The sequence below is a fragment of the Pseudochaenichthys georgianus genome, chromosome 17, assembly GCF_902827115.2.
Source record: "Pseudochaenichthys georgianus chromosome 17, fPseGeo1.2, whole genome shotgun sequence".
In the NCBI taxonomy this organism is placed as follows: domain Eukaryota; kingdom Metazoa; phylum Chordata; class Actinopteri; order Perciformes; family Channichthyidae; genus Pseudochaenichthys; species Pseudochaenichthys georgianus.
Window position 1 is genome coordinate 14,105,607 of NC_047519.1, and position 14,349 is coordinate 14,119,955.

Consider the following 14,349-nt stretch of genomic DNA (forward strand, 5'->3'; position numbering starts at 1 on the left):
AAGTGTTAAGAGTAAGTGTTTAGTGTTAAGAGTAAGTATTTAGTAGTAAGTATAAGTATTTAGTGTTAAGTATAAGTATTTAGTGTTAAGTATAAGTATTTAGTGTTAAGAGTTAGTATTTAGTTAAGTTTACTTTCATTGATCTTAATGTATCTCACCACTGATGAATTGTCTTCCTCTGAATCAGTTCCTGCTCCTCTGTTAACAGTCTTCTTAATCCAGCTTCAGCCTCAACAGCAACAGTTATCACCTGCCAGAACACCTGCTCCACCCTCCAGCCTCCACCTGTTGCTACTACCAGACAAAACATCAGCCTTGTGCTGCAGCCTGTGAGATGACAGACTCCTCTCCACCTGCAGCCTCTGTCTCTCTGTTGCCTCCATCCTCTACCAGCAGCTTCAGCATCAAACTGCTGCCTCACTCTTCACCTGCAGCCTCCGTCAGCAACCTGCAGATTCTGACAGGTCACTGCGGTCAAACCTCCACCTTCAGCCACCTGAAGAAGACCACTCCCCCTGAAGATCCCCACAGAAAGCTGTGGCCAAACCTCCACCTACAGCCTCTATAAGGAAACCTGCACAGATGTTATCCTACTGCCATGTGGAGACCTGAGTGGAACAGTAAGGACCAGAGAAACACACGCAGATATAGTCCTTCAGTTAATATGCAAAAATATTTCTGTGTTATTAAAGCTGGCTCTCTGTTTACATTCTGTTCACTTCTTCTTCTTCTCACAGGTGTTTCCATACGTTGTGTGAAAGACTGAGCACACACTCCTCAACATGAACCTGACTGATTGTGATGATGCCTTCATGAAACAGAAAGAGCTCCTCTTCCTCCCACTTGTACGTACAGTATAGCAGTATGAGACATTAAGTCATGGGATTTTTGATGGAAGTTTGCTGATGAATGCTATCTTAATGCAACACCTTTTCTTTTGGGTTTTCTGCAGGCTTTGTTGGACTTCCAGATCCAGAGATACTTCATTCCTGCCCCTCCCCATCTCTGCAACCACCAGCACTTTCTACGCATGCCGATTCATTGAAGGCCAAAGATTGCAGAGACGCTCCACCCGAGACTTCAGTTCCTTACTTTTCCAACAACGCCCCTAATACGACGTCCAATGTGCTCTTTTATTGTGTACTTTAAGCCTCTGCACTGTTTTACAATAAAGGAATTATTGTCCGCAACCATCTGATCATGTGCCTTTCACTTTCTATTAAGTCATTATGTCTGCACTTAGAACTGTTAGTTAGCCCTAATAAAGGGTTTTTAGTTTCTTGATTTCTTTTTGACCATTTGAAACAACCTGTCACTATCGTTTTCAATCTCTCTACTAACTTGAATAAAAAAACGTACCATTCGTATGTGTAGATCAGAGCTCTCTCCTGAGAAAGTGTTGTTTAAAAAGTACCATTCACATGTTACTGACTAAATATTTTAAATTCCCTATAACTCCCAAAGTTTGCAAAATAAATGAATTCCACATTTTTGAATATTGTGTATCCATCCAGTGTTTTGGAATAAGGTTTTGGAATAGAAACAAATAATTGTGTTCCTTATGGTGATATTGAAACATCTGATCACCTTTTCTTTGTTTGTACTTTATGAGGACTTATGGCCGGATGCACATTACTTGCTTTTCTAAAAGATTCATGGTTTCCCAAACCTGTCTTGAAAGAACATTCTTTTTCACTCATCTTAGCCAATCCAAAACATGACTTTTTAATTAATAGTAGGCCTATTGTTATAATCTGTATATGTTGTATCCACAAGTCTAATAAAATGAATCCTACTTTGTTTTTCATAATGTATTTCTTCATTTTAGTCTTTAAGTTAATGAAGAATAAAAATGCAACAAAATGGTTTAGTATCAAACAAGCATTAAACATCTTCATAAAACATGGTCTTAACACTACGTGGCGCCATTTCTCTCTTTGTCCACACAGCCGTAGAAGAAGAAATCAACCGGCGCTACTTTTCTGGCCGTCGCGCGCATCTTCAACCGTCCAAGCTCAACAAAACTCGAGCCCTAGTTAAGTAAGCGTCTGGCTTCCTTTAGTCATGTTTGATCACGTAGACTTTGAGCAATCTGAGGAGCAGTAAGTTTTATTGTCATCGATAGTGCTGACGATCCCGGTGCTAATGTTGTTCATTCTGTTGTTGTTTACGGTAGTACACATGGACTGGACCGTGACCCGCCAGACTGTTCAGTGTGTGTCACATAGAGACTTCATGAGATAAAACAAAGCTAAAGCTGTGTAAGGAACTTTCCATAACATTTAAAGTGCATGTGCCACCCGTGTCACGGTGGGTCCTTATGGGTTAATAATATGGATCAGTTGTGATCGTAAAGCAAGCTCTTGCTCTTGATGTCCTGTTCAGACCTTCAGACCACATATTACTACATATAGTTGTATTTAATTAGCTGTTTGTGTGTGTTCTTAGTTGAAATCAACAATGTATGTTAAAAGAGGAACAGTTGGTGGGGGGTAAGCTGTGAAAACAACACCTACTACATGTACAAGAGGTGGTGTGTTATATAACAAACATGTCCGGATGCTCTTCTGATTTTTAAAAAAACCGTTATGCCAATCTTTGATTTTGAATCATATGAAACAGTGACTTGACAATTGAGATCCATCAGAATGTTATTTCTAACATTGTGCCTTTGTTATTCTTCTACCCAATCGTCATCATCATTACATTGTTTTGTTGTCTTTGTAGGCCGGCCTCTGACAGCGAGTATGAGGCAGATGGCGTGGAGTCGTCACTGTCCACAAGAGTAGAATATCATTGGTAGGACCACATGAAAACTCTTTTCTAAAAGCCAACACAGAAGTTAGCATCACACTGGTTTCCTTGTCAAAAAGCCAATAGGGTTTTTTATTGGAGTCATTGAAGAAAAGTAAGCGTTGTTGAAAACACAAATGTATGATACTTGCATGTTTTTCTCAGAAAGTTAATCTTCACAAGTCAACACACATTGTATGATTTCTGAAGCATACATGGAATCCCAAGAAGTGTAATGCTAAAGTTGGGCTATGACCTAACCACAACTTGTGTTTGGCATATCAACATCATTTAGCCCTATGTTAGCCAGTATTATTTTAAAGATGCGTATATGCTACAAAATTAATACATTTGGGTATTTTATGTTTTAAAACAAAACCTATAAATTCTTCTAAGCTTGAGTCAACCACAGATCTTATTTCGTGCAACAACAAAAAACATTCACTTGGAGACGAGGGAATAAAAGCGTACAAATGTCTGTGTTTTAGGACCTATTTGCAGAATGCACATGTATAACCCCTCACGGGCTCTTTGTCACAGGTTTGTTCTCTATCACAGGTCATTTGAGTATCGTCTGAAGTGGAAAACATCCATGTTGACCCGACGCTCCTCAAGCCTAACGAAGGCCTCCAAGAAGATCGCCCAGAGAGACCCCAGCCCGGATGAAGAAGTTATCCAGCGCAAGCTGAGGAGTAGGCCAAAGAGGAATGGGCTGAAGAAAATAGAAACTAGTGACAGCAGAGTCCGTGCAGAGGAGAGGAGGGACCGCGACATCCTTGACGTCATTGACGGCACACTTGAGGCTAAAGGTTTCGGAGAGGAGGATGAAGAGAGGTTTGTAGAGGTGACTGATGAAGGAGTGGATGATTCAGATGCAGACTGTGTCTCTGTAAGCAGCATAGTGTCTGGTCCTTCCCTCCCCCATAATGCATCTCGAAGGAAACAGCTTCTCTCACAGGGCTTGTGCACAGCCTGTAGGAGACTCTACGAGGAGGCAAAGAAGTCGAAAAGACCTATGAAAGACAAACTCCTGGACAATGGTGAGTTATTCTTTGTGTGGATACAGTAATGTATGTATTTGGAAATGTGCGCGTGGTACCCTCAAATATTAGTACAACAAAGTATCGTCACAGTCAAGTCCTTCCTGGCATGCTATCAGCCAGCCTTGTATAAAGTGAAATGGTGATTTCCAAATATTTGCGACTTCAGTAAAAGTTATGATGCAATTGCTGTAAATGAAGGCTCAGCGTAAACAGTTTATATAATAATTCTTGGACATAGTTTTTTTATTGATACCTGCGTCTTTTTATTGATTCAACTTGTCCAATGAAGTCGATTCTGAACCATGTGCTTGCATTGAATTGTGAATAGTATAACTACCTCTGTAAGCATTTCTGTTTTTCAAAGCCAGTTTCATTACTAGTTTTGCACTATTGTTTTTATATCTTCCACATTTACACGGGACACACGCGCCTGTCACAGGAGGAGCATCTCTGCAGCGCTGACTCTCAGTATGCATGACACCATGTTGAACCTCTCTCCGTTTGTACTTAAGATCCCAAGTCCCTGACATGTGACGAGTGGGTTCTGATCAAGAGCTGGAGACCGAGGAAGCTGCCTACTGAAAGACGGTGTGTGTGTGATGACTCAAATCTTTCAACATTTTAAATATACAGCAATAAAACAACTATGATAAAACATGCTCAAGGGGGATGTTTTGCCACTTCATATGCCTGAATAATATGATCCATTACCTTGTTTTAAAATAGCAGATTTCTCTAGGTTTCAAAGTTGTTGGAAACATTTGGGATAATATTACAGGTCTTGTCGGTTTGAAAAATGTTAATGTATGAATGTTACATCGTATACCTTTTTACAAAAGGAACACCTGTAGCTATGCAAATACAAATGTTCTCAGCCCTTTATAACTGCTGTATTTCAACAGGAAGCTTCTGATCCTGGTACAACTGTTTAAGAAAATACTTCACTCTCAATGTGGGAGAAAGTTGGAATCTTCAGCCTGCACAAGACCGCACAGCTTCCTCCAGAGGTAAGGTCAAACACATCACCTTTAAAGCAGTAAAGCTTCAATGAGCTTGTTAACATGAAAAATGACTTCATCATTTGTGTCAGGAACTTTAGACGGTGTCTCAGAACCCCAATGAAACAAATGAAGAAGAACAGGGGGAAGAGGAGAAGAGTTGGTTCACAGGGTCCTCGTGTGGCGAAGCAGCAGCGTCTCCGCGGCAACCATCACCTCCAAAACATCCGTGTCAGCCGCACCGATAAGAGCAGCATTCTCAGCGCTGGTTTGGAAGATCAGATCGATCAAGAAGTCAGCGATGAATCGACCACAAATCTGACTGTTCAGTTGATCCCCGCCAACGTTTCCCTGGAACCCACCGAGCCCAGAGAGCTCCCATCCAATCAGAAAGCAGCGAAAAAGGCGTGTGGATTCAGAGACTTGCTTGCCCAGTTGCGCTGCAACAGCAGCATGGTCGTGAAAGAAAGTCGTTAGCTAAGTGACTCAGTTTTATTTAATAAAGCTTCAGGAAGGTATTCAAGCCCTGATGTAGCTTTTACTTGTTAAGTTTGCGGTTGAGCCCTCCTATTTTCTCTGTTGTTCCTGATGTTTCTGAGTTGAGTAGACCACTGATACAGTTCCACATACCTGCACGTTATTTATTTATTGTTAGCAAGTAGTTTAATTCAACACACAACGTTAGTGTTGCTTCTTTTTTTTTGTACATGTATATTTTACCCAATCCCTAGAATAGACTGATCAAACCAGTACATGAGCACCTTAGTAGGGTGAACTATATAACTATAACTCATGATCCATTTTAATACCACAGACTAATCCAATGCTGTTTTCAGTATTCTTAAGAAGAATCTATTTTAGTGTTGTACCACAATGCAGATAGTAAGGATTATTGATTCTTACATATTTTCTTATAATTGCAAAACTATATGTTTACATTTAGTATGGAGTATACATTTGGGACACATTATATCCTTGACCTGTCTGTATAAAAAAAGCCTGTTTACTAAGTATATTAAATGAAAGATAGTTCCAAGTGGTGGGTGTGTAAACATGAACTATTTTCAGGTGTCGGGCAGTGTTGTTAGACCCTCTCTGTTAAAGCCCACATGGTGGCGCCACTTAATAAAGGAATCAGCACTGTATATCAGCCCTGTGGGATCAAGTGTGTTGACATTACATTTTTTCCTTTTTCAGAAAAATATATACCGTATGTTAATACTATACATTACATACCAATACATATGTTTATATATGTTTTTTAAATCAGTCGTTTGAATTAATAACGGCAACAAAAAGAAAGAATGTTTTATTCTCTACTTTTGTTTACTGTAATGACACCTCACATTTAATTATAATTAGGAATTTAAAAGCCACCTTTTGGGGCCCTACTAGCTAATTTAAGATTCCTTATTGACATGTTTATGTGCTTTAATGTTCAAAATGCTCTTTATTTCTCACCTCTTTTCACCCTCTGTCTGAAACCAGAGCCCAGTCTGCTCTGATTGGTTAGCTGGTCGGCTCTGTTGTGATTGGTCAACCGCTTAAGAGTTGTCCCACCCCTAAGCCACCTACAATGTGTTGGAGCGCTAGCCAATAGAAACGCGAGTGTAACAAAGTGATATCACTATCTTACAGAAGTAAACAAAGGAGTCCAATGGAGGCGTTTCAGGCAGGGGGGGGGGGAGATATGCTCTTGAATGAACAATATGCATGCATATAACACACTTAAGGTAAAGGGGGAAAACAAAGAAGATAACAATAGGGCCTCTCTTTTTAAAATGTTATATGTCTTTCCTCGCTTGGCTTTGGTTAACATGCAGCAGCAGGTTGTTAGGACAACCAGTATGGCATTTATTTCCAATAACACGATTAACAGTTCACATCAGGTGCTCGCTCTTGTGTTCCATTATGTTTCCAACCATGTAAATGTATAGTTCATACATTCCAAGTCCAAGTTATATCGTTTATATACAAATGGAAGGAGCATGGAGCATGTCTGATAACATCATTTTTTTCTATATTGAAAATGATGAGATTTAAAACTAGTTTACTATTCAGCAGGCCCTCTGTTACAAGAAATCAAGTTTAAGTTGTCTAAATCATTTGATGAGGACAAGTTGTTTTTGTACCTCATCAAAGTTGTTTTCCAGAGATCTGTGCTGATACCAGTGAGTGTGGAGAAGGAGCGAGAGATAAGGGACTGAGAGTTTGCTTTGGGACCTGTTGCTGTTTACTCACGGGATTATATTGTGCTGTTGGAGGGTTGGGATTTCAAATCAAAACGGCGAGTGCCAAGACAGGAAATGTGTCTGCTGACCAACACCAAGGATGTAGAATATACAGTTTCATTATAATTAAATGCCTTTAATTATGAATTAAATCACTTTGACTGTATTAAACTTGTCATTAAGAGCAGCAGCTGTTTCTCTGAGCTGCCTATTTACATTTAAAATGTTCTTTAAATCAAAACGATCATGAAATGCTGAAGCAAATTAATTGTGAGGTACAACTTAATTCAATATTTTACTTATTTAAAGACGAGGTAAAATAGATATTGTCAATTGTAATTCCGTATTTTACTTATGGTTTTAATAATGCATTTAAAATAGTTTATTTGAAACAATTGTTTATGTCATAATCATAGTAGGCCTATGCATCACGATGTCACATACAAATACACTATTTGGTATCGACAGAAAAAGGCTTTAAATATCACAGGCCAGTGCTTTACATGTTACCTACGTTAATGTGTTGGTTCTGTTTTGCCCAGTGAACGTGTACATTATGGAAAGCATATGTCTGCATCTGCCAGTGGGCCATCACAGGTAACATATATGTGAATTCAATTACATGAAAGACTTACTCACGTACATATTACATACAATAATATGAACGTATAACGGTAATAAGCCAACAAAGATATCAGCGTAAACTTAAATATAGTGAATCCTCTATTTATATTACACACTGTAATATTTTTACAATTTCAGTTTCACTTTTCAGAAGGATGTGCTCCTCTAGCTCACAACTCAGTGATAAACATGTTGTTATGTTGCCCTTAAGTTGACTCACGCTCACACACTAATGTGTTACTGATAGTGACAGATCAGAGGAACTCATAAAGTAAACTTGGCTGATAATCATCTCCAATTCACTTCTGGTCTCCCGTGCTTCACAACATAATCAAATACAAAAAGTATGTTCACAGTCACACTGGTTGCTGAAAATCCTGCTGCTTGTGCTGAGCTTACAGAGCGTGCAGTTTGGACACACACACACACACACACACACACACACACACACACACACACACACACACACACACACACACACACACACACACACACACACACACACACACACACACACACACACACACACACACACACACACACACACGGTCTGTTTCTCATCTGCAGTCTTTCCTGTTGTGATCACGACAAACCCGCGGTCTCAGAGCCAAAACAATTCATGCAGTGCACACGCAAACTCAGTATCCTGTGATAGAAACATTATCAGCACCTGACACCTCGAACACAGGAAAAACGTTTCAGCAGGAACACAGATATGTTGGAGTGTTTGGGGGAGGAGCACGATCGCAACTATATATCCCCTGCCGACAGAAATCTCAACTTCACTCCGTCTAGAGAGGGACTGCCTCCGTCATGTCTTACTATGAGGTGAGTTTGTGGTGTGTGGTCAAACTAAGCTTTTAAGTAGATTCACAAATCTGTGTTTACAATCGATTGTTGCTTTGTCCTTATGCTTCCCGCCTTTAACGATCATTGTCTCCCCAGCACATCTTCTTCGACTACGACCTCAACGACACAGGCTCCGGCTCTGGCTCTGGCGACCTGGCGGGGGATCTGCAGGAGCCCTGTGAGGTGGAGCAGGTGATGACTGCTGACCTTCAGCAGGTCTTCTTGCCTGTGGTCTACACCCTCATCTTCATCCTCGGAATCACAGGAAACGGGCTCGTCGTCATCGTGCTGGGCTGCCAACGCAGGTGAGATGATGTTTACTGTTGGTGATCTGGTGAGGTTCTTTGTGTCCTTGACCAATAAGATGAATGGTTTTCCCTCCTGTGTCGGTCTCCAGGTCAAAGTGCAGCCTCACAGACCGGTATCGCCTCCATCTCTCAGCAGCTGATCTCCTGTTTGTGCTGGCGCTGCCGTTCTGGGCCGTGGACTCAGCCCTGGCCAACTGGCGCTTCGGTGCAGCCACCTGCATCGGTGTGCACGTTATCTACACGGTTAACCTGTACGGCAGCGTGCTCATCCTGGCATTCATCAGCCTGGACCGCTACCTGGCAGTGGTCCGAGCCACGTACACAAACACGGGGGGGCTGAGGCAGCTGCTGGCACACAGACTGGTGTATGTGGGTGAGTGTTGAACTTGACAGGCATTATTTCCCCCATGCAACTTCTTTGTTCTTCCCCCCACAGTCTCTTATGTTTGGTTTCTTCTTCTTCTACAGGTGCCTGGCTGCCTGCTGGCCTCCTGGCAGTGCCAGACTTGGTGTTTGCGAGGACTCAGGAGGGGGGGGAGGGGGCCACTCTGTGCCAGCGGTTCTACCCAGCAGACAACGCTCCTATCTGGGTTGCAGTCTTCCGTCTCCAGCTGGTCCTGGTGGGTCTGGTGATCCCGGGCCTGGTCCTCCTGGTGTGTTACTGCGTCATCGTCACCCGGCTGACTCGGGGCCCGCTGGGGGGCCAGAGGCAGAAGCGGCGAGCCGTCAGGACCACCATCGCTCTGGTTCTCTGCTTCTTTGTGTGTTGGCTGCCCTACGGAGTGGGCATCTCTGTGGACGCCCTACTGCGCCTGGAGGTCCTGCCCCGCGGCTGCACCCTAGAGGCCGTGCTGGGCGTGTGGCTGGTGGTGGCTGAGCCCATGGCCTTTGCACACTGCTGCCTGAACCCCCTGCTGTACGCCTTCCTGGGGGCCGGGTTCAAGAGCTCGGCCCGCAGAGCCCTCACTCTGAGCCGGGCCTCAAGTTTAAAGATTTTACCAAGAAGACGCCCAGGGGTCTCCACCACCACAGAGTCCGAGTCCTCCAGTTTACATTCCAGCTAGTGTTTGCTTCTGTTGCATGTATATATATATACTGTGTATATAAGTGTGTGTTTAAGGACATTTACACAAAAGGTCTGAGAAAGTGAGGAGCAGTCTGCTGGTTTACGACTTGTCTTCTCCCTCCATGTGGGGGTTCTCCTGTAAATACTGTTTTTAGACATGATGTCGGTGCTGCTGTGTGTATTGATGTTTTCTAATAAAATATGCAAAATACCCATATCTGTGAAAATGTCTTTTGTTATGAAATAGTTCTCTAGCTTCCTGAGTGAAACTGTAAATTCCTGTCTTGTACTTGAAGCAATGAACCACAACAAACACTCATTCTCATTGGGGCAGATAGATATCATTAATGTAATTACTTTAAAGCCAAAACTACAGAGGCACACTCAGAGGCTACTAAGCAAGCTAATGAGATGGCCGACCCTTTATCATAGAAAACACATTGCAATGGGCCAGCAATGGTGGAATAGTGAAATGGCTGAATCAAATCTATTTCATCTCGCTTGTGGTTTAATTGGAAGCCGACAGCAGTGTCCAAGGTGGCACATCACGGCGGTTCACAGATACATAGCATTAGAAAAACAGTGTTGAAATGATTTGTGGCACGTGTGGTGTTCCTATCTGTATTATCATCAGCCTGTCTTCATTTGTAGAGATCCAGGATCAGTCAGCCGCTACCTGCCATCTGAATCCACTGACCCGGAGCATGGGCACGGTAAAGTTCTTTCGAAAAATGAAACTGTGCTTTTTTCAAATGGGACGTTTGGTGGCCAGGTGTATCTGAGTCACATGTTGGTGTGTGTTTGTCACTGTCACGGTTGTGCAGATCAACAATGATGATACAAACTGCTTCTTCTACGTGAGAGAGAAGGGAGCAGAAAGGGGTCAGGAGGTCCATTTGTTCAGTACTTAAATGCACACACATGTATACAAAGCACTTCCCACATGCCTACTTCCACTTGGAAGTGTGAGAAACAGAAGCTGGAAGTTTACCGTGTCCTGTTTCCTGGAGCAGAGCTGAGGAGGATGAAGATGAGAGTTGTGAGATACAAAGAGGAAGAATACAGTTAGTAAGCAATAAAAGGAAGTCTGGATTGTGGCATCACTGCGACTCTCATGGACTTCATATATACGCAGACATGTGTGTAATCACTTCATTCATAGTCAATATATGGAGGAAAACTTACCAATTATAGCACCTTTTCATATATTCTGTTCCCTGTCTCTCTCTCTCTATAGCTGTCATTCACACACATACACACCCACACACAATTATCTTCTATTCATAGTGTATCCAAAACAGGAAATACTTCCTGCTGCAGCTCATTTTAGGAAAAACAAGTTGCTAAAACAATCAAACACCAGAGCAGCTCTTCCCTCACCAACACACAGAGCTGTTATAGTATAATCAGTTTACCAACATGCACGAGAGACACTGAAGGACATCGGGAAACAGCAAGCAATATGGTGATATGTTAACATCATAGACTGTATATATAAACATTTAGATTCACATATAGATGGTAGATCTGTAAAGTGTTGAAAGTCAGCATGATGGTATCCTTACATGATCATTTCATGAGCCAATTAGAAATGTCGCTTTTGTTGCTCTAAGTTTTAGATTTAGATTTCACGTGCATTTGCAAACCATTCACCCTCAGTCTTGCCCTTTCTATTAGAAGCACCAAATTGAGGATATTTATTCCAAAAAGAAAGGAAAGACTTGACCAAATACATGATTAACTCACTGAGTATAACCGATAACAATGCATTTAGTCATTCATTTTAAAGAGCCTGTGACACGGTTTTCCCCCATCATCCAAACCCATCAATTTGAGTACATATTGTCCCCTTGAAAACCGTTACTGAACTGATTTTGGATATTTGTACTTTGATAATCATTAATCTGCCTTCAATGTTGACCATTTCCTGGATCTTCTCGCGGATTCTTCAAGTCCCGCCAAATGATGGGTGACGTCATTGCGGGCACAGCGCTCCAGCTGCACCGTCCAGGATCCCAGCATCTGCATGTACACCTTTATATATATACAGTCAGATGCAAACGCACGACGGTGCACACAGCAGCAAGCTCAGACAGCGATGACAGGTTAATGTTGAACGTGTCTGAGAGCTCATATGAGGCTGAAGGATCGGTTTATGTTGTATCTGTTAGAAGTTTAGGAATGAGGTGCGTCAATATGGGCGATCATATGGTCATGTAGCCAGTGGTGGAATGGGACTAAAAATCATCCCGGGACTCTCGACCGGCCCACTTCGGTACCGCTAGTAAATTGTCAACGGGGGGAGTGGGGGATGTCAGGGGCGGCGGGTGCTGTAGATAGTAAATGTAAATATGTAAATATTTGTGTCACTGCATCCTGGTAAAATACAAATATAATGTATAATGTCTGTGTCTTTGACATTAGCGCTGCTAGCCACCTGTGCCCTGTACTACGAAGCCAGTTCAACAGACCCTGGATATGTTTGAGTAACAAACAAACTAACAACAAACTAACAAACGAGATCTCGCTAAGCGGTCCTACGACGCTGGTTATCAACTCGGTAAATCAAGCCAGGGTTTCTCTCTCCAGCTGAGAGCGCGTTCACGTCTAAGACACGAGTGGATCTGACTTTAATTACATTTGTCTCGAGTGTTTCGTCAACATAATGTGTTAAATAATACTTCTGCATACAGTCTGTGACACTGAGTGTTGCACGGCCAGATGAGGCTGGAGAAGCTGACTCAGATAAGGAAATATATGATATATTATGATATTATATGATCGATGATCTGATTGATGATGTAATATGAATGATAAGTGCGACATGTCGGCGTCTTCTCTGCATACGGCAGTTTAAACTGTATTTCCTTGATCCTGTAATATGACTTGAGAGATTTAAACTCCGCACACTGAGTGGATCTCTTTTCTATAGACGCCGGAGGCGGGCAGCGTCAGGTAAAAAAAGTTATTTAGCCTTCCCAAACCTGAGCCTCACGCGCCGCCTATGGGGGATGTGCTAGTTACTTATCCGACCGGCCCACTTCGGTACCGGCCCATCGGGATTCGTCCCGATGGCCAGTCCGCCACTGCACCCAGCCCACGTAAACTGTCAACGGGGGGAGCCTCGCTGCGGGGAAACGGTGGACCTAGTGTCCCGATCGGAGTGGGAATAATAATAATAATAATCCGTGCATTTTATCCATTAATCTCCCCAACATTGTGATAAAAAAACCACACGTTTAATCCATGTTGGTGTACAACTACAAAAAGCATCGGTTTGTTTCCTCATCAGGAAATGCAGACCGGCTCAAACAAACGATTTTTAATCATCATCCTCACGATCATTTAATGTGTTCATATGTTCGCCGAATTGACATGAAAGCACTAATAAATGTAGTTTCATCCACTTGAGTTTACAACTACAAAAATAATCGATTTGTTTTTATATCACATCTGACGGGAGGAAATTCAGCAGCTCTCACTCCCGATTTTTAATCCTAATGTAATCATCATCTTCACCACGATCATTTATGTTTATGTTCGCCGAATTGACATGAAAGCACTGACAAATATGAATATACTGTAGTCAACTTCATTAAAACGTTATTAACGTGCCTAATCTCAGTAATTCACCATTTCTACGCATGACAACACACTTTGTCCGTGTTGGGCTCTCGAAGCGTTCCCGCATTGACGTCACTTCCGGCTTCCCCCAAAACTTCAAAATGAGTGAAGGAATTTCCCGCGATGTTCGAAATTATTGATATTTAACGAAACGGTATCGCTTTTTCTTTTTTAAACTGACGGTTCGAGATTACTAGTAGCCCAATATTTCATTGCACAACAGTTGTTGGGAGGCTGTCACAGGCTCTTTAAGCCATTCTAGTGAAAGAATGGCCCCAAAAATAATATTAAAGGGGCCCTATTCTGCTCATTTTCATTTTCATGTTTGTATTTTGTTCCTGTATTGTGAAATGCTTCCATACTTTAATGTTCAAAAAGCTCTTTATTGTTATCACACTGCCTGTGCTGCAGCACCTCTTTTCACCCTCTGTCTGAAACCAGAGCCCAGTCTGCTCTGATTGGTTAGCTGGCTCCGTTGTGATTGGTCAACCGCTAAGAGATATCTGGCTCCTATCACGTACAATTCGTTAGAACGATAGCCATTATAAGTGCAAGTGTGATGTCACTAAGTAAAGGAAGGACTACGATTTCACAGGGAGTGTGAGGGAGAGAAATACTCCCTCTGGGAATTTTAGCCTTGCATACCATTTACATACTCAAAAACCTATATAACACACTACACACACACACACACACACACACACACACACACACACACACACACACACACACACACACACACACACACACACACACACACACACACACACACACACACACACACACACGCACACACACACTCAACATGTTTTT

General features: G+C 42.2%; 2 protein-coding genes across 5 annotated transcripts; both read left to right on the plus strand.

Moving 5' to 3' along the window:
- Positions 1–1,954: 1,954 nt before the first annotated feature.
- LOC117463017 (uncharacterized) lies at positions 1,955–5,870 on the plus strand. Of its 4 annotated transcripts, XM_034105426.2 has the most exons (7): positions 1,955–2,040; positions 2,177–2,261; positions 2,728–2,799; positions 3,352–3,833; positions 4,349–4,424; positions 4,739–4,843; positions 4,927–5,870. In XM_034105426.2, exons 4-7 carry the CDS (start codon positions 3,386–3,388, stop codon positions 5,309–5,311), a joined length of 1,014 nt encoding a protein of 337 aa, XP_033961317.1. In that variant the 5' UTR covers positions 1,955–2,040; positions 2,177–2,261; positions 2,728–2,799; positions 3,352–3,385; the 3' UTR covers positions 5,312–5,870. The 4 variants fall into 4 exon arrangements, with proteins under 4 accessions (XP_033961317.1, XP_033961313.1, XP_033961318.1 ...); XM_034105422.2 differs by lacking the exon at positions 2,177–2,261 and having other exon boundaries at positions 1,965–2,102; XM_034105427.2 differs by lacking the exon at positions 2,177–2,261 and having other exon boundaries at positions 1,972–2,035.
- A 2,467-nt stretch (positions 5,871–8,337) lies between these two features.
- On the plus strand, positions 8,338–10,129 carry LOC117462457 (C-X-C chemokine receptor type 4-like). Its single transcript, XM_034104704.2, has 4 exons — positions 8,338–8,517; positions 8,635–8,843; positions 8,936–9,219; positions 9,315–10,129. The coding sequence occupies exons 1-4, from the start codon at positions 8,503–8,505 to the stop codon at positions 9,908–9,910; spliced, it is 1,104 nt and encodes a 367-aa protein (XP_033960595.1). The 5' UTR covers positions 8,338–8,502; the 3' UTR covers positions 9,911–10,129.
- Positions 10,130–14,349: the final 4,220 nt, after the last annotated feature.